The sequence below is a fragment of the Carcharhinus amblyrhynchos genome, chromosome 30 (genome assembly GCF_965287045.1).
Source record: "Carcharhinus amblyrhynchos chromosome 30, sCarAmb.v2.hapA, whole genome shotgun sequence".
In the NCBI taxonomy this organism is placed as follows: Eukaryota; Metazoa; Chordata; class Chondrichthyes; order Carcharhiniformes; family Carcharhinidae; genus Carcharhinus; species Carcharhinus amblyrhynchos.
In genome coordinates this window covers 23,773,913-23,798,115 of record NC_137353.1, presented here as the reverse complement: position 1 = coordinate 23,798,115, position 24,203 = coordinate 23,773,913, and the positions used below count along the sequence as shown (strand labels likewise).

At 49.2% G+C, this 24,203-nt stretch overlaps 1 protein-coding gene across 4 annotated transcripts in view; it reads left to right on the top strand.

Moving 5' to 3' along the window:
- Positions 1-24,203, top strand: part of kazna (kazrin, periplakin interacting protein a) — a 610,507-nt gene that overhangs the window by 259,726 nt on the left and 326,578 nt on the right. For 3 of the 4 annotated variants that reach the window (XM_080214942.1, XM_080214943.1, XM_080214945.1), the window contains one exon: positions 23,152-23,335. In XM_080214942.1, the coding sequence (XP_080071068.1) occupies positions 23,152-23,335 (184 nt within the window). Of the gene's footprint in view, positions 1-22,670; positions 22,840-23,151; positions 23,336-24,203 lie in introns of those variants that run through there. The other variant, XM_080214944.1, reaches the window with a different exon arrangement.

Sequence of the window (24,203 nt, the reverse complement as noted above, 5' to 3'; positions counted from 1 at the left end):
GGGCTTTGTTCATGACCCTTTGTAGTTTCTTGCGGTCTTGGGCAGAGCAGGTGGAAATAGTTGGAGGAGGCGACTGAAGATGAGGTCAAAGCGTTTGATTCAGAGATGCGTCTTGAAGATGGGATGATAAAGTGAGGTGAGGGTTGTTAATCTCACATTTGCTAAGTTGTTAAAGTAGGTTAACATCAATTGCATGGTTAAGGTTAAGAGAAGCTGGTGATATTTCATGGTTCAGGTGATGTTAAGGGAGGCAGTGGTAAAGTGGTATTGTCACTGGACTAATAATCCAGAGATCCTGAGCAAGCTCTGGGGAACTAGTCTCAAATCCCATCACGGCGATAAAAATCTGGAATTAAAAAGCCTAAAAATGACCATGAAACCATTATCAAAAACCCATCTGGTTCATTAACGTCCTTTAGAGAAGGAAATCTGCTGTCCTTACCTGGTCTGGCCTACATGTGACTCCAGAGCCACAGCAATGTGGTTGACTCTCAACCGCCCTCTGAAATGGAGGGCAGTGTTTTGTATTCATTCCTGGGACATGGGCATCGCTGGCTGGCCAGCATTTATTGCTCATCCCTAGTTGCCCTTGAGAAGGTGGTGGTGGGCTGCCTTCTTGAATCTCTGCAGTCCAAGTGCTGTGGGCTGATCCACAATGCCATTAGGGAGGGAATTCCAGGATTTTGACCCAGTGACTGCGAAGGAACAGAGATCTGTTTTCAAGTCAGGATCGTGAGCGGCTTGGGGAGGGGTGGGGGGGAGGGGGAGGGGGCGCGGGGAACAGTGTTGCCATGTATCTGCGGCCTATGTCCTTCCAGATGGAAGTGGTCGTGCATTTGGAAGGTGCTGCCTAAGGATCTTTGGTGAATCGCTGCAGTGCATCTTGTAGACAGTACACACTGCTCCTGCTGGAGGGAGTGGATGTTTGTAAATGTGCCAATCAAGCGGGCTGCTTTGTCCTCGATGGTGTCGAGCTTCTTGAGCGTTGTTAGGGCTGGGCAATAAATGCTGGCCCAGCCAGTGATGCCCCCGAACTGTATAAAAACAAGTGATCGACATTAATTGTCTTTGAACACACAGAAATAGGGGATAATTGGGGCCCTGGACTGAGTGGAAGGAGACAGAACAAGTCAATAAAGTCTCTCAGTAAAGAAAAGGTCTGAGTTTTGGTTTCAGTTTCACCTACTGGCTTGGACCCTGTTCATAGGGGTTGCGGGATAATTCCAGGAAGGCTGTGTCATTGGAATAGAGCTATCGATGAACAGACAGGAGAGCAGACAAGAGTGGAGGCAGGAACACAGGCAGGAGGGGCGCAGACAAGGGCACAGACAAGGGTACAGACAGGGATGCAGAGAGGAAGGCAGACAGGAGGACAGGGAGTGAGCTGAGATGCTGGGCTGGGTGAGGCTGCAGAGGAATGGAAGTGTGACGCTGTGTCTGAGACAATTTTGAAAGGATAATGGATGAGGACAGACAAAAGTGAAGCCAGGCCACCGTGGAGTAGCTAAACACAAAGATGCATTGTTAATGCTGCAGTCAGAGTTTGCGCCATGGTACAGTTAACAACTGGTTTTTCAGCCAGGATTCTGTGTCGCACAGTCCCGCCTGGGAGGGCAAAGAAGCAAGACAAATACAAGTTTGATCCAAGCACTAAGTCCCCACACACAGACGGTTTCTTTTCTCTGCTGTGACAAATAGGTCAGGGACTGGGCCAACATTGACTTGGCCAGCTCCCCGTGCCTTCAGCAAGAGCCCACAGTATTGAGCAAAGCAGTGGGGGAGGAACCTCGTGACATGGTGTCGCAATCACCACATTAACAGCTGGCCAAGGGCTCCAAGAGGAGTTTGATATGTGGTGCGGGTTTGTTAGAATGTAACAGAGCAGATGGTGCTATCTGGCACCACGTCCAACAGTGTCTCCGCCTGTGACTCGCAACTGAGCCCCATCGCTTTCAAAATATCCAATCGGATTGCCGGATCTCGGATTGCAATTCCAACCTTTGGCAAAGCCAAACTTCAACTTACCCAAAGCCATTTTGATTTGCATTTGGAAGTTCCGTGTTGCAGCCTCCACAATCTTCCTCCACGAGCTGCCTCGTGATGAGGATTAACTCCCCGGGTGCCTCCCCTTCATTGTGCATGAGCCTGCGTATCGGCCTTCAGGAATCACTGGACATCCAGGGGCACAGGTCTAATCTCCCGGGCCAGGCTACTGGGCCAGTTCTAATATCCAGCTGCTAACCCCACTGACATCAGCAGAAAAACGCTGGAAAATCTTAGCAGGTCTGACAGCATCTGTAGAGAGAGAATAAAGCCAACGTTTCAATTCTAATTGACCCTTTGTCAGAGCTCTGACAAAGGGTCATCTAGCCTCAAGTCGTTGGTTCTATTCTCTCTCCACAGACATTGTCAGACTTGCTGAGATTTTCCAGCATTTTTCTGCTTTTGTTTCAGATTCCAGCAAAGCAGTATTTTGTGTTTATTTCAAATATCCAGATACACCGTCCAGCAAACAAGCCGGGCACACTAGCAGGATTAGGAGGAGACTGAAGGTTGTCCATAAGACCATAAGACTATAAGACATAAGAGCAGAATTAGGCCACTCGGCCCATCGAGTCTGCTCCACTGTTCAATCGTAGCTGATATTTTTCTCATCCCCATTCTCCTGCCTTTTCGTCGTAACTCCTGATAAAACTCAAGATAAAAGGGGGGCGGTTTAGAACGGAGTTGAGGAGGAACTTCTTCACTCAAAGGGTGGTGAATCTCTGGAATTCTCTGCCCGTTGAAGTGGTGGAGGCTGCCTCGCTAAATATTTTTAAGACGCGGGTTGATGGGTTTTTGATAGGAGAGGGGATTAAGGGTTATGGGGAGAGGGCGGGAAAGTGGAACTGAGCAGCGACAGATCAGCCATGATCTTATTGAATGGCGGGGCAGGCTCGAAGGGCTGGATGGCCTACTCCTGCTCCTATTTCTTATGTTCTTATGTTCTGATCCCCTTATTAATCAAGAACCTATCTATCTCTGTCTTAAAGACACTCAATGACCCGGCCTCCACAGCCTTCTGTGGCAAAGAGTTCCACAGATTCATCACCTTCTAGCTGAAGAAATTCCTCCTCATCTCTGTTTTAAAGGATCGTCCCTTTAACCTGAGGTTGTGCCCTCTGGTTCTAGTTTTTCCCATTAGTGGAAACATCCTCTCCACATCCAATCTATCCAGGCCTCGCAGTATCCTCTAAGTTTCAATAAGATCCCCCTCATTTTTCTAAACTCCAATGAGTACAGACCCAGAGTCTGCAAACGTTCCTCATACAACAAGTTCTTCATTCCAGGCATCATTCTTGTCAACCTCCTCTGGACCCTTTCCAAGGTCAGCACATCCTTCCTTAGAAATGGGGCCCAAAACTGCTCACAATACTCCAAATGGGATCTGACCAGAGCCTTAAACAGCCTCAGAATTACATCCCTGCTCTTGTATTCTAGCCCTCTCGACATGAATGCCAACATTGCATTTGCCTTCCTAACTGCCGACTGAACCTGCACGTTAACCTTAAGAGAATTTTGAAAATGACTCCCAAGTCACTTTGTCTTTCTGATTTCCTAAGCATTTTCCCATTTAGAAAATCGTCTATGCCTCTATTCATCCTTCCAGAGTGCGTAACCTCATACTTTTCCACATTGTCTTCCATCTGCCACTTCTTTGCCCACTCTCCTAGCCTGCCCAAGTCCTTCTGCAGCCCCTCCTGCTTCCTCAATACCACCTGTCCCTCTACCTATCTTTGTATCATCTGTAAATTTAACAACAGTCCCTTCAGTCCCTTCTCCCAATTCGTTAATGTGTATTGTGAAAAGTTGTGGTCCCAGCTCTGAGCCCTGAGGCACACCACTAGTCACCGGCTGCCATCCTGAAAAGATCCCTTTATCCCCACTCTGCCTTCTGCCAGTCAGTCAATCCTCTATCCATGCCAGGATCTTACCCTTAACACCATAAGCATTTAACTTATTTAACAGTCTCCTATGCGGCACCTTGTCAAAGGCCAGAGACAGCTGTAATGAGAACAGGGATTTGCAACATTCCAATGGCCACTTTGATGCAGGCAAATCGCAGCCTTCCACTGGCCTAACACAGAGAAACACACGAACCCTGAGCAAGACAAGGCCATGATGTGGAGATGCCGGCGTTGGACTGGGGTAAACACAGTAAGAAGCCTGACAACACCAGCTTTAAGTCTGACCAATTTATTTGATAGTAAACTCACAAGCTTTCAAGGTTTCCCTCTTCGCCAGGTGAATGAAGAGTTCTGGCCTCAGATAGAGCATATCACAGCACAGACAGTTTACAGATTACTAATTAGAATGCGAATCTTTACACCTAACCCTAGCAGGTTAGGTGTAAATAAAGATGTGTGTTCTAATCAGTAATCTGTAAACTGCGCTGTGATATGCTCTGTCTGAGGCCAGGACTCTTAATTCACCTGACGAAGAGGGAAACCTTGAAAGCTTGTGAGTTTACTGTCAAATAAATCAGTTGGACTTAAACCTGGGTGTGGTTAGACAAGGCCACTCAACCCCTCTCCTCCATTCTATAAGACCACAATTGATATAATCGTAACCTCAGCCCCACATTCCTGATCACCCCCAATAAACTTTCACTCCCAGGTCGTGAAGAATCTGTCCAGCTCTGCCTTAAAAAAGATTTAAAGACTCTGCTTCCACTGCCTTTTGGGGGAGAGAATACCAAAGACTCACCACCCTCTGAGAGAAAAGATTTCTCCTCGTCTCTGTCTTAAGTGAGCGATCTCTTATTTTTAAACAGTGACCCCCTAGTTCTAATTTCTCTGGCACGGTAGCACGGTGGTTAGCACTGCTGCCTCACAGCACCAGGTACCCGGCTTGAGTCACTGTCTGCGTGGAGTTTGCACATTCTCCACATGTCTGCATGGGTTTCCTCCCACACTCCAAAGATGTGCGGGTTAGGTGAATTGGCCATGGTAAATTGCCCCTTAGTGTCCAAAGATATGTAGTTAGGGGGATTAGCATGGTAACTATGTGGATTTGATTTGATTTGATTTATTATTGTCACATGTATTAACATAGTGAAAAGTGTTGGTTCTTGCAAGCTATATAAAGCGTATCATTCATAGAGAAGGAAAGGAAACAGCGCAGAATGTAGTGTTACAGTCATAGCTAGGGTGTAGCGAAAGATCAACTTAATGCAAGGTAGGTCCATTCAAAAGTCTGACAGCAGCAGGGAAGAAGCTATTCTTGAGTCGGTTGGTACGTGACCTCAGACTTTTGTATCTTTTTCCCGACGGAAGAAGGTGGAACAGAGAATGTCCGGGGTGTGTGGGGTCCTTAATTATGCTGGCTACTTTGCCGAGGCAACGGGAAGTGTAAGCAGAGTCAATGGATGGGAGGCTGGTTTGAGTGATGGGTTGGGCTACATTCACAACCTTTTGTAGTTTTTTGCAGTCTTGGGCAGAGCAGGAGCCATACCAAGCTGTGATACAACCAGAAAGAATGCTTACTATTGTAACAAGAAAGGATGGGAAGGTGGGCCTGGGTAAGGTGCTCTGTCAGGGAGCGGGTGCAGACTGGTTGGGCCGAATAGCCTCTTCCTGCACTGTGAACATTTTATGATTTGATGCAGAGGCAACATTCTCTCCACATCCACCCACCTTGCCAATCCCCATCAGAATCTTAAAGATTTTGATATATGTTTATGATTTGTGAACTGTACATGTCTGTACCAGGGGAGGAGGAGGCTCTCATACAGCAGCGACCAGCTCTCAGTACCCAGCGACAAAGGCAGCTGTTGGCTGGGTAACTGAGCCCTCGCTGTATGTTCCCCAGTGCTCTCAATGCCAGGCACATGGAACTAAACGACCAAAACCTGAATGGCATTGCAATCAATCACTGGTCTGTAACTTGTCAGGACACAGTGAATAAACGAATACTGAACCGACAGCAGGTTATAAATATCAAATTAAAAACCTCAGGTAAAACAATTCCCTAAAGGTGGCACTATTGACAATTCCCACAGCCGTAGAAAACAGGATGTCTGTAAAATATTCACACTGACACTGCAGTGTGTAAATATTCGCACTGTGTCACTCGCACTGTGTCACTGACACTGCAGTGTGTAAATATTCACACTGTGTCACTCGCACTGTGTCACTGACACTGCAGTGTGTAAATATTCACACTGTGTCACTCGCACTGTGTCACTGACACTGCGGTGTGTAAATATTCACACTGTGTCACTGACACTGCGGTGTGTAAATATTCACACTGTGTCACTGACACTGCGGTGTGTAAATATTCACACTGACACTGCGGTGTGTAAATATTCACACTGTGTCACTGACACTGCAGTGTGTAAATATTCACACTGTGTCACTCGCACTGTGTCACTGACACTGCGGCGTGTAAATATTCACACTGTGTCACTCGCACTGTGTCACTGACACTGCGGCGTGTAAATATTCACACTGTGTCACTCGCACTGTGTCACTGACACTGCGGTGTGTAAATATTCACACTGTGTCACTGACACTGCGGTGTGTAAATATTCACACTGAGTCACTGACACTGCGGTGTGTAAATATTCACACTGTGTCACTGACACTGCGGTGTGTAAATATTCACACTGACACTGCGGTGTGTAAATATCCACACTGTGTCTCTGACACTGCGGTGTGTAAATATTCACACTGTGTCTCTGACACTGCGGTGTGTAAATATTCACACTGTGTCTCTGACACTGCGGTGTGTAAATATTCACACTGTGTCTCTGACACTGCGGTGTGTAAATATTCATACTGTGTCACTGACACTGCGGTGTGTAAATATTCACACTGTGTCTCTGACACTGCGGTGTGTAAATATTCACACTGTGTCTCTGACACTGCGGTGTGTAAATATTCACACTGACACTGCGGTGTGTAAATATTCACACTGTGTCACTGACACTGCGGTGTGTAAATATTCACACTGTGTCACTGACACTGCGGTGTGTAAATATTCACACTGTGTCCCTGACACTGCGGTGTGTAAATATTCACACTGTGTCACTGACACTGCGGTGTGTAAATATTCACACTGACACTGCGGTGTGTAAATATTCACACTGTGTCACTGACACTGCGGCGTGTAAATATTCACACTGTGTCACTGACACTGCGGTGTGTAAATATTCACACTGACACTGCGGTGTGTAAATATTCACACTGTGTCACTGACACTGTGGTGTGTAAATATTCACACTGTGTCTCTGTCACTACGGTGTGTAGATATTCACACTGTGTCACAGACACTGCGGTGTGTAAATATTCATACTGTGCCTCTGACACTGCGGTGTGTAAATATTCACACTGTGTCACTGACACTGCGGTGTGTAAATATTCACACTGACACTGCGGTGTGTAAATATTCACACTGTGTCTCTGACACTGTGGTGTGTAATATTCACACTGTGTCACAGACACTGCGGTGTGTAAATATTCACACTGAGTCACTGACACTGCGGTGTGTAAATATTCACACTGTGTCTCTGACACTGCGGTGTGTAAATATTCACACTGTGTCACTGACACTGCGGTGTGTAAATATTCACACTGTGTCACTGACACTACGGTGTGTAAATATTCACGCTGTGTCTCTGACACTGCAGTGTGTAAATATTCACACTGACACTGCGGCGTGTAAATATTCACACTGTGTCACTGACACTGCGGTGTGTAAATATTCACACTGTGTCACTGACACTGCGGTGTGTAAATATTCACACTGACACTGCGGTGTGTAAATATTCACACTGTGTCTCTGACACTGTGGTGTGTAATATTCACACTGTGTCACAGACACTGCGGTGTGTAAATATTCACACTGAGTCACTGACACTGCGGTGTGTAAATATTCATACTGTGTCTCTGACACTGCGGTGTGTAAATATTCACACTGTGTCACTGACACTGCGGTGTGTACATATTCACACTGTGTCACTGACACTACGGTGTGTAAATATTCACGCTGTGTCTCTGACACTGCGGTGTGTAAATATTCACACTGTGTCACTGACACTGCGGTGTGTAAATATTCACACTGTGTCACTGACACTGCGGTGTGTAAATATTCATACTGTGTCTCTGACACTGCGGTGTGTAAATATTCACACTGTGTCACTGACACTGCAGTGTGTAAATATTCACACTGACACTGCGGTGGGTAAATATTCACACTGTGTCTCTGACACTGTGGTGTGTAATATTCACACTGTGTCACAGACACTGCGGTGTGTAAATATTCACACTGTGTCTCTGACACTGCGGTGTGTAAATATTCACACTGTGTCTCTGTCACTACGGTGTGTAAATATTCACACTGTGTCTCTGTCACTACGGTGTGTAAATATTCACACTGTGTCACTGACACTACGGTGTGTAAATATTCACACTGTGTCACTGACACTACGGTGTGTAAATATTCACGCTGTGTCTCTGACACTGCGGTGTGTAAATATTCACACTGTGTCACAGACACTGCGGTGTGTAAATATTCACACTGTGTCACTGACACTGCAGTGTGTAAATATTCACACTGACACTGCGGTGTGTAAATATTCACACTGTGTCTCTGACACTGCGGTGTGTAAATATTCACACTGTGTCTCTGACACTGCGGTGTGTAAATATTCACACTGTGTCTCTGACACTGCGGTGTGTAAATATTCACACTGTGTCTCTGACACTGTGGTGTATAAATATTCACACTGAGTCACTGACACTGCGGTGTGTAAATATTCACACTGTGTCTCTGACACTGCGGTGTGTAAATATTCACACTGAGTCACTGACACTGCGGTGTGTAAATATTCACACTGTGTCTCTGACACTGCGGTGTGTAAATATTCACACTGTGTCACTGACACTGCGGTGTGTAAATATTCACACTGTGTCACTGACACTACGGTGTGTAAATATTCACGCTGTGTCTCTGACACTGCGGTGTGTAAATATTCACGCTGTGTCACTGACACTGCGGTGTGTAAATATTCACACTGACACTGCGGTGTGTAAATATTCACACTGACACTGCGGTGTGTAAATATTCACATGTGTAAATATTCACACTGAGTCACTGACACTGCGGTGTGTAAATATTCACACTGTGTCACTGACACTGCGGTGTGTAAATATTCACACTGACACTGCGGTGTGTAAATATTCACATGTGTAAATATTCACACTGTGTCACTGACACTGCGGTGTGTAAATATTCACACTGTGTCACTGACACTGCGGTGTGTAAATATTCACATGTGTAAATATTCACACTGAGTCACTGACACTGCGGTGTGTAAATATTCACACTGTGTCACTGACACTGCGGTGTGTAAATATTCACATGTGTAAATATTCACACTGAGTCACTGACACTGCGGTGTGTAAATATTCACACTGTGTCACTGACACTGCGGTGTGTAAATATTCACACTGTGTCACTGACACCGTGGTGTGTAAATATTCACACTGTGTCATTGACACTGCGGTGTGTAAATATTCACACTGTGTCATTGACACTGCGGTGTGTAAATATTCACACTGTGTCATTGACACTACGGTGTGTAAATATTCATACTGTGTCACTGACACTGCAGTGTGTAAATATTCACACTGTGTCACTGACACTGTGGTGTGTAAATATTCACACTGTGTCATTGACACTGCGGTGTGTAAATATTCACACTGTGTCACTGACACTGCGGTGTGTAGATATTCACACTGAGTCACTGACACTGCTGTGTGTAAATATTCACACTGACACTGCGGTGTGTAAATATTCACACTGTGTCACTGACACTGTGGTGTGTAAATATTCACACTGACACTGCGGTGTGTAAATATTCACACTGTGTCATTGACACTGCGGTGTGTAAATATTCACACTGTGTCATTGACACTGCGGTGTGTAAATATTCACACTGACACTGCGGTGTGTAAATATTCACACTGTGTCACTGACACTGTGGTGTGTAAATATTCACACTGACACTGCGGTGTGTAAATATTCACACTGTGTCTCTGACACTGCGGTGTGTAAATATTCACACTGTGCCTCTGACACTGCAGTGTGTAAATATTCACACTGTGTCACTGACACTGCGGTGTGTAAATATTCACACTGACACTGCGGTGTGTAAATATTCACACTGTGTCACTGACACTGTGGTGTGTAAATATTCACACTGACACTGCGGTGTGTAAATATTCACACTGTGTCACTGACACTGCGGTGTGTAAATATTCACACTGACACTGCGGTGTGTATATATTCACACTGTGTCACTGACACTGCGGTGTGTAAATATTCACACTGTGTCACTGACACTGCGGTGTGTAAATATTCACACTGTGTCACTGACACTGCGGTGTGTAAATATTCACACTGTGTCACTGACACCGTGGTGTGTAAATATTCACACTGTGTCACTGACACTGCGGTGTGTAAATATTCACACTGTGTCACTGACACTGCGGTGTGTAAATATTCACACTGTGTCATTGACACTGCGGAGTGTAAATATTCATACTGTGTCACTGACACTGCGGTGTGTAAATATTCACACTGACACTGCGGTGTGTAAATATTCACACTGTGTCACTGACACTGCGGTGTGTAAATATTCACACTGTGTCATTGACACTGCGGTGTGTAAATATTCATACTGTGTCACTGACACTGCGGTGTGTAAATATTCACACTGTGTCACTGACACTGCGGTGTGTAAATATTCACACTGTGTCACAGACACTGCGGTGTGTAAATATTCACACTGTGTCTCTGACACTACGGTGTGTAAATATTCACACTGTGCCACTGACACTACGGTGTGTAAATATTCACACTGTGCCACTGACACTACGGTGTGTAAATATTCACAGTGTGTCACTGACACTACGGTGTGTAAATATTCACACTGTGTCACTGACACTATGGTGTGTAAATATTCACACTGTGTCTCTGACACTATGGTGTGTAAATATTCACACTGCGGTGTGTAAATATTCACACTGTGTCACTGACACTGCGGTGTGTAAATATTCACACTGTGTCTCTGACACTGCGGTGTGTAAATATTCACACTGTGTCACTGACACTGCGGTGTGCAAATATTCACACTGTGTCACTGACACTGCGGTGTGTAAATATTCACACTGTGTCTCTGACACTGCGGTGTGTAAATATTCACACTGTGTCTCTGTCACTACGGTGTGTAAATATTCACACTGAGTCACTGACACTGCGGTGTGTAAATATTCACACTGTGTCTCTGACACTGCGGTGTGTAAATATTCACACTGTGTCTCTGACACTACGGTGTGTAAATATTCACACTGTGTCACTGACACCGTGGTGTGTAAATATTCACACTGTGTCACTGACACTGCAGTGTGTAAATATTCACACTGAGTCACTGACACTGCGGTGTGTAAATATTCACACTGTGTCATTGACACTGCGGTGTGTAAATATTCACACTGACACTGCGGTGTGTAAATATTCACACTGTGTCACTGACACCGTGGTGTGTAAATATTCACACTGTGTCACTGACACCGTGGTGTGTAAATATTCACACTGTGTCACTGACACTGCGGTGTGTAAATATTCACACTGTGTCTCTGACACTGCGGTGTGTAAATATTCACACTGTGTCTCTGACACTATGGTGTGTAAATATTCATACTGTGTCACTGACACCGTGGTGTGTAAATATTCACACTGTGTCACTGACACCGTGGTGTGTAAATATTCACACTGTGTCACTGACACTGCAGTGTGTAAATATTCACACTGAGTCACTGACACTGCGGTGTGTAAATATTCACACTGTGTCACTGTCACTACGGTGTGTAAATATTCACACTATGTCACTGACACTACGGTGTGTAAATATTCACACTGTGTCTCTGACACTGCGGTGTGTAAATATTCACACTGTGTCTCTGACACTACGGTGTGTAAATATTCACACTGTGTCACTGACACCGTGGTGTGTAAATATTCACACTGTGTCACTGACACTGCAGTGTGTAAATATTCACACTGAGTCACTGACACTGCGGTGTGTAAATATTCACACTGTGTCTCTGACACTGCGGTGTGTAAATATTCACACTGTGTCTCTGTCACTACGGTGTGTAAATATTCACACTGAGTCACTGACACTGCGGTGTGTAAATATTCACACTGTGTCTCTGACACTGCGGTGTGTAAATATTCACACTGTGTCTCTGACACTACGGTGTGTAAATATTCACACTGTGTCACTGACACCGTGGTGTGTAAATATTCACACTGTGTCACTGACACTGCAGTGTGTAAATATTCACACTGAGTCACTGACACTGCGGTGTGTAAATATTCACACTGTGTCACTGACACTGCGGTGTGTAAATATTCACACTGTGTCACTGACAGTATGGTGTGTAAATATTCACACTGTGTCACTGACACTGCGGTGTGTAAATATTCACAGTGTGTCACTGACACTGCGGTGTGTAAATATTCACACTGTGTCACTGACACTATGGTGTGTAAATATTCACACTGTGTCACTGACACTGCGGTGTGTAAATATTCACACTGAGTCACTGACACTGCGGTGTGTAAATATTCACACTGTGTCACTGACACTGCGGTGTGTAAATATTCACACTGTGTCACTGACACCGTGGTGTGTAAATATTCACACTGACACTGCGGTGTGTAAATATTCACACTGTGTCACTGACACTGCGGTGTGTAAATATTCACACTGTGTCACTGACACTGCGGTGTGTAAATATTCACACTGTGTCACTGACACTGCGGTGTGTAAATATTCACACTGTGTCTCTGTCACTACGGTGTGTAAATATTCACACTGACACTGCGGTGTGTAAATATTCACACTGTGTCACTGACACTGCGGTGTGTAAATATTCACACTGAGTCACTGACACTGCGGTGTGTAAATATTCACACTGTGTCACTGACAGTACGGTGTGTAAATATTCACACTGTGTCTCTGACACTACGGTGTGTAAATATTCACACTGAGTCACTGACACTGTGGTGTGTAAATATTCACACTGTGTCTCTGTCACTGCGGTGTGTAAATATTCACACTGTGTCACTGACACTGCGGTGTGTAAATATTCACACTGTGTCACTGACACTGCGGTGTGTAAATATTCACACTGTGTCACTGACACTGCGGTGTGTAAATATTCACACTGAGTCACTGACACTGCAGTGTGTAAATATTCACACTGAGTCACTGATACTGCGGCGTGTAAATATTCACACTGAGTCACTGACACTGCAGTGTGTAAATATTCACGCTGTCTCACTGACACTGCGGTGGGTATTTTTGTTACTGCTCTATCAGTGCAAAAAGAGACATAATGATTGTTTACGTGATTTGCTTTATTTTCTGGAAAGTTGAATTGTGTAAATGATCCGCTCTGTTTACTGATAAAACAGCAACTCCACTCCAAACCTCTCTAATTGCCTGTGAAACGCTTTGGAACTACATCAGGTTGTGAAAAGCGTTGAGTAAATGTCAGCTCCCTCTCTATTGGTTTCACTGTCTCCTTTTATCATTTTGTGATTCCCAGTGGTGTTCCTCACAATGGGCCTCGGCCTTTCACCTTCACTCTCCCCGTGTTTAATTAGGGAGAAATTAGCAGCTGCTATCCCTATAACCGATGGGCAAATGTTTCCCGGTGACAGGGGCTGTTTTCACCCTCACTCAAACCACACAGCCCCAGTCTGACTTTGAATCCCATGGGCTCTGAATGCCCTGTAGCACCTGGATTACACCCCCAACTCACAAGGAAATATTTTGACCAGCTTCCAAACCCCAATATTTCCCTGGCCAACTGTAGACACTCTCCTGTGCTACTTTCAGGCAGTGCTTTCCACCTTTGTTTTAGGGGGCGGCACGGTGGCACAGTGGTGAGCACTGCTGCCTCACAGTGCCAGGGACCCGGGTTCGATTCCTGGTTTGAGTCACTGTCTTGTCTGTGCATGTTCTCCCGCATGTCTGTGTGGGTTTCCTCCCACAGCCTGAAAGGTTGTGGTTGAGGCTAAAACATAGTCTGATTTCAAGAAGTTAGAGATAGCTCTTGGGATTAAAAGGATCAAGGGTTGTTGGGCGGTGGAAGGGGTACCAAAATATTGAATTGGATGATCAGCCATGTTCAAAATGAATGGCGGAGCGGCCTTTAAGGGCTGAATGGCCTACTCCTGCTTCTCGTTTCTATGATTTGCTGGTTAACTGCGTTCTCCCTCAGTGTACCCAAACAGGTGCTGGAGTGTGGGGATTTTCACAGTAACTTCATTGCAGTGTTAATGTAAGCCTACTTGTGACATCATTAATAAATAAACAACATGTAACCAACACTCACTCTGACAATGGCTGCCACTTCACGCCGCCGCTCAATATAACAGGGGGTTTGAGTTTAAGAGCCGAGGGTTTATGCTGCAACTATACAGGATCTTGGTAAGACCACGTTTGGAATATTGTGTGCAGTTCTGGTCATCTCACTATAACAAGGATGTGCAGGACGCTGCCTGGTTTGGAGGGTAGGTCTTATGAGGAAAGGTTGAGGGAGCTGGGGCTTTACTCTTTAGAGCGGAGGAGGATGAGAGGCGACTTAATAGAAGTTTATAAGATGGTGAGGGGAATAGATAGAGTGGACGTGCAGAGACTACTTCCTCGGGTGGATGTAGCTGTTACTAGGGGACATAACTATAAGGTTCATGGTGGGAGATATAGGAGAGATGTCCAAGGTAGGTTTTTTACTCAGAGAGTGGTTGGGGTGTGGAATGTACTGCCTGCTGTGATTGTGGAGTCGGACACTTTAGGAACTTTCAAATGGTTATTGGATAAGCACATGGAGCTCACCAGAATGATAGGGAGTGGGATAGCTTGATCTTGGGTTTGGACATGGCTCGGCACAACATCAAGGGCCGAAGGGCCTGTGCTGTGCTGTAATGTTCTATGTCTATGTTTCTATAACACCAAGACGCCCCCCATTAAAGCACCCCCTAACATGGTTCTCCCATTGCCGTGCCTCTAAAATGGCTCCCTTGCTAGCTTTTCCATCCAATGGTGGACTAGTGGCAGCTCAAACTGACCCAACAGTAACCTAATCCTGGGCAGATGACCAAATTTTGGCCTAAAAGGAGATTTTAAGCAACCTCTTAAAGAAAGAGAGGGAGAGACAGAGAGGTTTAAGGAGGGAACTCCTGAGTTGTAGGCCCTGACAGCTGAAGGTGTTCGCACTAATGGTGGAAGGCTTCAATTTGGAGGTGGTTCTGGGATCAGGAATCGAGGAGTCCTCCAAGTTGCAAGGCTGAAGGAGATGACAGAGAGAGAGAGGGGCCAGGCCTTGGAGGGAATTGTAAACCAGGATGAGGATTTCCAAAATCAGGGCATGGCTGAGGCTGGAGGCAGTGTGGGTCAGCGAGCATGGGGGCATCGGGTGAAAGGAATTTGGTGAAAGTGAAGAGAAGGGGCAGCAGAGGTTCTGGATGACCCTGAGGGCCGAATGTGGGAGGCCGTGCAAGATAGTCAAGCCTAGAATTAACAAAGACTTGAGGCAGTGAGGGCTTCCGCAGTGGAAGAGCTGAGGCACGACTGGAGTCAGACAGTGCTGATGGTGGACATAACAACATGTAGGGAAGCTGGTCTGTGGGTCAGACGTGGCTCCGCACAGTCTGTCTGAGCAAGCAAGAGGAATGGAGTGGGAGATGAGGGAGAGGTTAACGGGGTTTAGAGACAATGGGTGGGATTTCCAGCCCTTCCTGCCGAGGTATCCTCTAGTCCTGTCGAAGTTGACCCCCTTTCCGTGGCTGGTTCCCCAGTGGCACAGCTGATGGACAAAACTACTGGCCATTGACTTTGGCGGAACAGGGAGATCCCAGCCAATGGCTTCACTCTTTCCAATGTTTAATTGGTGGAAATTTCTGCTGCTGTCGGACAAGCAGTCTGTCAATTCCGAGGACGGGAGAGTGAGTGGTGAGGGAGAACGAGGGAGCGAGTGACAAAGGGGAGAGGGTGGCGAGGGAGGGCAAGTGGTGCGGGGGAGAGTGAGTGGCGAGAGAGGGCGAGTGGCGAGGGGGGGCTAGTGGTGAGGGGGAGGGCGAGTGGCGAGGGGGAGAGTGAGTGGCGAGAGAGGGCGAGTGGCAAGGGGGAGAGTGAGTGGCGAGGGGGAGAGTGAGTGGCGAGAGAGGGCGAGTGGCGAGGGGGAGAGTGAGTGGCGAGGGGGAGAGTGAGTGGCGAGAGAGGGCGAGTGGCAAGGGGGAGAGTGAGTGGCAAGAGAGGGCGAGTGGCGAGGGGGAGAGTGAGTGGCAAGAGAGGGCGAGTGGCGAGGGAGGGCTAGTGGTGAGGGGGAGCAAATGGAGAGGGGGAGAGTGTGTCGAGGGAGAGCGAGTGGCAAGGGAGAACAAGGGGGAAGCAAGACGCAAGGGGGAGAGGATGGTGACAGTGTGGAAATTGATGTCTCCAAGGGGTATGATGCAGATGAGAAACAGATTGGAAACTAAGGTAGATCCTTGTGGGACTGACAGGAGTTGCTGCATTGATGTGGAGCCGGATTTTACAGCCTCGCTTGAGCGAGACTGGAAATCCCGCTCCCCCTGAGGTAAATGGACATTTCCGTTGGTGGTTCCTCTCCCGCTCCGATTCCCTAGCCAGTAGGGTGCTGGGTTCCGGCAAAAATGCTTCCCACAACCACCAGACATCAAAAGCACTTTACAGAGAAATGATATGATCCCAGTCAATGTTATAACTGGACAGCAAGATCCCAAAATGGAACCGTGGCTAGAATGTTACGGCCATTCCCCCCACCTCACAGGATTTTCCCATCCTGCAGTTGGCTGGGGGTAAATTCTCTGACCCCACTTTAGCGGGAACGGCCAGCAAGATTGTGCCCCTCACTTTTACTTTTCCTTTATAAAATATGGAGGAACAGAGTGACAGGAATGCTAATTAGTTTTAGCAGTAAAGAAAAAAATATAATTGAACATGACAAAATGCGATATTGGTACAATACTGCTATCTATCTGTCAGCGGGTCTGACAGTGTGGTACTCCCTCAGCATCTCACTGGTGTACTCAGATGCTAGAGACTTGAACCCGGAACTTTCTGATTCAGGGACGTGAGAGTTACTGACTGAGCCATGGCTAAATCCAGAGTGGAATTGGGATAGGGATCCATTGATAGTGATCCTTCAGTTCTGATTAGACAAAGAGGGAAATAATGAGGGTGTGCAATCCCACTCGGCTGATCAATGATGGACAGCTATTGGAGCAGAGTGAGGGGTTCTACAGTATCACAGAGAGCCTGCAGGTACAGAAGCTGATCATCCCCTGATATCACAGTGAGAAGTCTCACAGCACCAGGTTAAAGTCCAACAGGTTTATTTGGTAGCGCAAGCCACAAGCTTTCGGACCACTGCCCCTTCGTCACGTGAGTCGGAGTTCTGTTCACAAACAGGGCATATAATGACACAAACTCAATTTACAAAATAATGGTTGGAATGCGAGTCTTTACAGGTAATCAAGTCTTAAAGGTACAAACAATGTGAGTGGAGAGAGGGTTAAGCACAGGTTAAAGAAGTGTGTATTGTCTCCAGCCAAGACAGTCAGCGAGGTTTTGCAAGCCCAGGCAAGTCGTGGGGGTCACAGATAGTGTGACGTGAACTCAAGATCCCGGTTGAGGCCATCCTCGTGTGTGCAGAACTTGACTATCAGTCTCTGCTCAGCGACTCTACATTGTTGTGTATCATGAAGGCCGCCTTGGAGAATGCTCACACTAAGATCAGAGGCCGAATGCCTGTGACCACTGAAGTGTTCCTCAACAGGAAGAGAACACTCTTGCCTGGTGATTGTCGAGCGGTGTTCATTCATCCATTGCCGTAGCGTCTGCATGGTCTCCCCAATGTACCATGCCTTGGGACATCCTTTCCTGCAGCGTATCAGGTAGACTACGTTGGGCAAATTGCAAGTGTACGTACTGTATAACTGCTGGATGGTGTTCTCATGTGAGATGATGGCATCCATGTCAACGATCCGGCGCGTCTTGCAGAGGTTGCTGTTCAGGGTTGTGTGGTGTTGTGGTCACTGTTCTCCTGAAGGCTGGGTAGTTTGCTGCAGACAATGATTTGTTTGAGGTTGTGTGGTTGTTTGAAGACAAGAGTTGGGGGTATGGGGATGGCCTTGGCAAGATGTTCATCTTCATTGATGACATGTTGAAGGCTCTGGAGAAGATGTTGTGGCTTCTCCGCTCCGGGGAAGTACTGGACGACGAAGGGTACTCGCCATGTTGCCATGTCCCGTGTCCAAGAAACCACACAACCCTGTCACAGCAACCTCTGCAAGACGTGCCAGATCATCGAAACAGATGCCATCATCTCAGGTGAGAACACCATCCACCAGGTACACGGTACACACTCTTGCAAATCAGCCACACGGTACATACTCTTGCAACTCAGCCAATGTTGTCTATCTGATACGCTGCAGAAAGGATGTCCCGAGGCATGGTATACTGGGGAGACCATGCAGATGCTACGACAATGGATGAATGAACACTGCTCGACAATCACCAGGCAAGAGTGTTCTCTGCCTGTTGGGTAACACTTCAGCGGTGACGGGCATTGGGCTTCTGATCTTCGGGTAAGCGTTCTCCAAGGCAGCCTTCACAACATATGACAGCGCAGAGTCACTGAGCAGAGTCTGATAGCCAAGTTCCACACATGAAGACAGCCTCAACTGAGATCTTGGGTTCATTTCACACTATCTGTAACCCCCATGACTTGCCTGGGCTTGCAAAATTTCAGTAACTGTCCTGGCTGGAGACAATACACATTTCTTTAACCCGTGCTCTCCGCTCACATTGTCTGTACCTTTAAGACTTGATTACCTGTAAAGACTTGCATTCCAACCATTATTTTGTAAACTGAGTTTGCGTCTTTATATGCCCTGTTTGTGAACTGAAATCCCACTCACCTGATGAAGGAGCAGCGCTCCGAAAGCTTGTGGCATTTGCTACAAAATAAACCTGTTGGATTTCAGCCTGGTGTTGTGAGACTTCTTACTGTGTTTACCTGGCATCTCCACATCACGGCCTGCACTGCCCCCTGGTCCCTGCATCGCCCCCTGGTCCCTGCATCGCCCCCTGGTCCTTGCTTCCTGCTTCACCCCCTGTGTCCCTGCGCCGCCCCCTGTGTCCCTGCGCCGCCCCTGGTCCGTGCATCGCCCCCTGGTCCCTGCATCGCCCCCTGGTCCTTGCTTCCTGCTTCACCCCCTGGTCCCTGCACCGCCCCCTGGTCCCTGCTTTACTTCATGGTCCCTGCTTCACCCCCTGAGTGCTGCAACCCCCTGGTCCCTGCAGCATTCTGTGAAACCTATGATGCTCCTTGTAACCTGCAGAGCTCCGTGTAACTGTGGCTCCCACCCACTTATACCCCATTCATTTGTTTCTTCTCTATGTCTGAATCTCGGACTCTGGGGAACATCACAGCCAGTCCCCTCCCATCATGCATCCACTTGTAATCTCCTCTACCCAGTAACCCTCCCTGAACTCTGACCTGAAGATGGACAGGCTGAGGGAGACAACCCTACCTCCAGGCATGAGGGCTTTGGTCAATTCACTCTGCTGCCAGTGAGGCATTAACTACTGGCAGCCACTCCACCCCTCCCTCCTGTGTCTTTGTCCCTCCTCTTCCTCTCCTTCCCCCTCCCTCTCCTCATCTCCCTCTCCTTCCCCCCTCCATTCCCTACTCCACATCCCCCTGTCCCTTTGATTCCCCCTTCACCCACTCTGCTCTTCATTCCCCCCATTCATTCATTCCCCCCATTCATTTGCCCCCCACAGTCCAGAGTGCCCCAGTGGGGTTGGGGGTTACTGGGACAGAGTGAGTGTACCTTTGCCAGTAATGCAGAGCTCTCCGAGAAACAGGGAAAATCTGACTTCCTGTCAACAACCCAAACAAACATTTCAACTCCCAAAAAGCAGAAACAGAGAGAGAGTGAGGGGGTGTGGTAAGGAGCGGGAGAGGCGAGGAACAGAGCTGATGGCAGTGAAAGGCAGGTGGAGAATGGGGCTGCAGAGTGTTCCTGTCTGACATACTGCGGCCAGCTGAGGGTGCACTGCTTCACTGGGGACATTCATCTGTGGGGAGAGAGAGAGAGAGAGTGAGACAGAGAGACAGACAGACAGAGAGAGAGAGAGAGGGTGAGACAGACAGAGAGAGAGAGAGAGCGACAGACAGAGAGAGGGAGAGAGACGGGGGAGGGAGAGAGAGAGACAGACAGACAAGGAGAGAGAGACAAGGAGAGAGTCAGGGGGAGAGAGAGGGCGAGACAGAGAGAGAGTGAGCGACAGAGGGAGTGAGAGAGACAGGGAGAGAAAGAGACAGAGAGAAAGAGAGACAGAGAGAGACAGACAGAGGGGGAGAGAGAGAGAGAGACAGAGGGGGAGAGAGAGAGAGAGACAGAGGGGGAGAGAGAGAGAGAGAGACAGAGGGGGGGAGAGAGAGAGAGACAGAGGGGAGGAGAGAGAGAGAGACGGGGGGGAGAGAGAGAGAGAGACGGGGGAGAGAGAGAGAGACAGGGGGGGGGAGAGAGAGAGAGACAGAGGGGGGGAGAGAGAGAGAGACAGAGGGAGGGAGAGAGAGAGAGAGACGGGGGGGGGGGAGAGAGAGAGAGAGAGACGGGGGGGGAGAGAGAGAGAGACAGAGGGGGGGAGTGAGAGAGAGACAGAGGGGGGGAGAGAGAGAGAGACAGAGGGGGGGAGAGAGAGAGAGACAGAGGGGGGAGAGAGAGAGAGACAGAGGGGGGGAGAGAGAGAGAGACGGGGGGGGGAGAGAGAGAGAGAGAGAGACAGAGGGGGGGGGAAGAGAGAGAGAGAGGGGGGGGAGAGAGAGAGAGAGGAGAGAGGGGGGGAGAGAGAGAGAGACAGAGGGGGGAGAGAGAGAGAGACAGAGGGGGGAGAGAGAGAGAGACAGAGGGGGAGAGAGAGAGAGAGAGAGACAGAGGGGGGGAGAGAGAGAGAGGGGGGGGAGAGAGAGAGAGGGGGGGGGAGAGAGAGAGAGGGGGGGGAGAGAGAGAGAGAGACAGAGGGGGAGGGAGAGAGACAGAGGGGAGGGAGAGAGACAGAGGGGGAGGGAGAGAGAGACAGAGGGGGAGGGAGAGACAGACAGAGGGGGAGAGAGAGACAGGGGGGAGAGAGAGAGACGGGGGGAGAGAGAGAGACGGGGAGAGAGAGAGAGACAGGGGGGCAGAGAGAGAGAGAGACAGAGGGAGAGAGAGAGAGAGACAGAGGGGGGAGAGAGAGAGAGAGACAGAGGGTAGAGAGAGAGAGAGAGACAGAGGGGGAGAGAGAGAGACAGAGGGGGAGAGGGTAGAGAGAGAGAGAGAGACAGGGGGCAGAGAGAGACAGAGGGGGAGAGAGAGAGAGACGGGGGGGATAGAGAGAGAGAGAGAGAGACAGAGGGGGGGAGAAAGAGAGACAGAGGGGGAGAGAGAGAGAGAGAGACGGGGCAGAGAGAGACAGAGACAGAGGGGGAGAGAGAGAGAGACAGAGGGGGAGAGAGAGAGAGACAGAGACAGAGGGGAGAGAGAGAGAAACAGAGACAGAGGGGGAGAGAGAGAGAAACAGAGACAGAGGGGGAGAGAGAGAGAAACAGAGAGGGGGAGAGAGAGAGACAGAGACAGAGGGGGGAGATAGAGACAGAGAGGGAGAGAGAGAGAGAGACAGAGGGGGAGAGAGAGAGAGAGACAGAGGGGGAGAGAGAGAGAGAGACAGAGGGGGAGAGAGAGAGAGACAGGGGGAGAGAGAGAGAGAGAGAGAGAGAAAGATGGGGGGAGAGAGAGGGAGACAGTGGGGGAGAGAGGGAGACAGTGGGGGAGAGAGGGAGACAGTGGGGGAGAGAGGGAGACAGATGGGGAGAGAGGGAGACGGAGGGGGAGAGAGGGAGAGAGAGAGATGGGGGGTGGGGGGGAGAGAGAGAGATGGGGGGGTGGGGGGAGAGAGAGAGAGATGGGGGGTGGGGGGGAGAGAGAGAGAGATGGGGGGGTTGGGGGAGAGAGAGAGATGGGGGGTGGGGGGAGAGAGAGAGAGACAGACAGAGGGGGAGAGGGGGAGAGAGAGAGAGAGACAGAGGGGGAGAGAGAGAGAGACAGAGGGGGAGAGAGAGATGGGGGGTGGGGGGGAGAGAGAGATGGGGGGTGGGGGGGAGAGAGAGAGACAGACAGACAGACAGACAGAGGGGGAGAGAGAGAGACACACAGAGGGGGAGAGAGAGACACATACAGACAGAGGGGGAGAGAGAGACACACACAGACAGAGGGGGAGAGAGAGACACACACAGACAGAGGGGGAGAGAGAGACACACACAGACAGAGGGGGAGAGAGAGACACACACAGACAGAGGGGGAGAGAGAGAGACAGGGAGAGAGAGAGAGAGACAGAGGAGGGGAGAGAGAGACAGAGGGGGAGAGAGAGAGAGAGACAGAGGGGAGAGAGAGAGAGAGACAGAGGGGAGGAGAGTGATAGAGAGGGAGTGTGTGTGTGGGGAAGAAGCAGGAGCAGCTGGGCGGGCAGAGTGTACACAGAGCCCCCAGTCTCTGTCAGTTGAGAGGGGGAGCAGTGAGCTGAGAGGCAGATGAAGCAGAGAAAGAGAGAGAGTGGAAGGTGCTGAGGCTGGGTTAGAGCAGATAGACAATGCTATACAGGCAAGAGGCAGGGGGAGAGGCAGAGAGAGTACCAGAGACAGCAGGGGCAAGGTGAGAGTGTTAGAGGGGAGGCTGGATCCCTGCTGAGAGTGGGGGGCACAGGATGGTTTGATTGAGTGTGTGGGGAGCTCGGCCAGGCTGGGGAGGGGGTCTGAGGGGGTTTGTAAGCACTGGCTTTCCCTGGCTGGGGTTGGTAGTGTCCATTTAAAGAGGCTGGCGTGTCTCCAGCAGCAGCAGCAGCAGTCTGAGTCTGGATGGAGAGAGTGTGAGAGGGAGGGAGAGAGTAGCTGTACCGGGCAGCCTGTGCATGGCACCCCCAGTCCCTGTGAGCTCTGTCCCTGACCAGCATGTCCTTCTCCACAGGCCAAGATCCTGAACACCATGGACGAGAATAAGCAGCTGGGCGGCCGGATCGATGGGGCTGTGCAGGCGGCCAGCCGCCAAGTGAGCAGCCTGAGGGCAGAACTGAGCGCTACCAGCCGCAGACTGAGCCAGCTTAGCGGAGACAGCCCCGCCATGGAGAATACACTGCAGCAACACAGCACAGGTACCGGGCTGGCGGGGGAGGGGGGTACTGTCTGTGTGTGTGTGAGAGAGAGAGAGGGGGAGTGTGTGTGAGGGAATGAGAGAGTGGCTGGGGGGGAGAGAGAGAGAGGGAATGAGAGAGAGAGAGAGGGAATGAGAGAGTGGCTGGGGGAGAGAGAGAGAGAGGGAATGAGAGAGAGAGAGGGAATGAGAGTGTGGCTGGGGAGAGAGAGAGAGAGGGAATGAGAGAGAGAGAGGGAATGAGAGAGTGGCTGGGGAGAGAGAGAGAGGGGGAATGAGAGAGTGGCTGGGGGAGAGAGAGAGAGAGGGAATGAGAGAGTGGCTGGGGGAGAGAGAGAGAGAGTGGGAATGAAGAGCGGCTGGGGGAGAAAGAGAGAGAGGGAAAGAGAGAGTGGCTGGGGGAGAGAGAGAGGGAATGAGAGAGTGGCTGGGGGAGAGAGAGAGAGAGAGGGAATGAGAGAGTGGCTGGGGGAGAGAAGAGAGAGAGAATGAGAGAGTGGCTGGGGGAGAGAGAGAGAGGGAATGAGAGAGTGGCTGGGGGAGAGAGAGAGGGAATGAGAGAGTGGCTGGGGGAGAGAGAGAGAGGGAATGAGAGAGTGGCTGGGGGAGAGAGAGAGAGAGGGAATGAGAGAGTGGCTGGGGGAGAGAGAGAGAGGGAATGAGAGAGTGGCTGGGGGAGAGAGAGAGAGAGGGAATGAGAGAGTGGCTGGGGGAGAGAGAGAGAGGGAATGAGAGAGTGGCTGGGGGAGAGAGAGAGAGGGGGGGGGAATGAGAGAGTGGCTGGGGGAGAGAGAGAGAGGGGGGGAATGAGAGAGTGGCTGGGGGGAGAGAGAGAGAGAGGGGGAATGAGAGAGTGGCTGGGGGAGAGA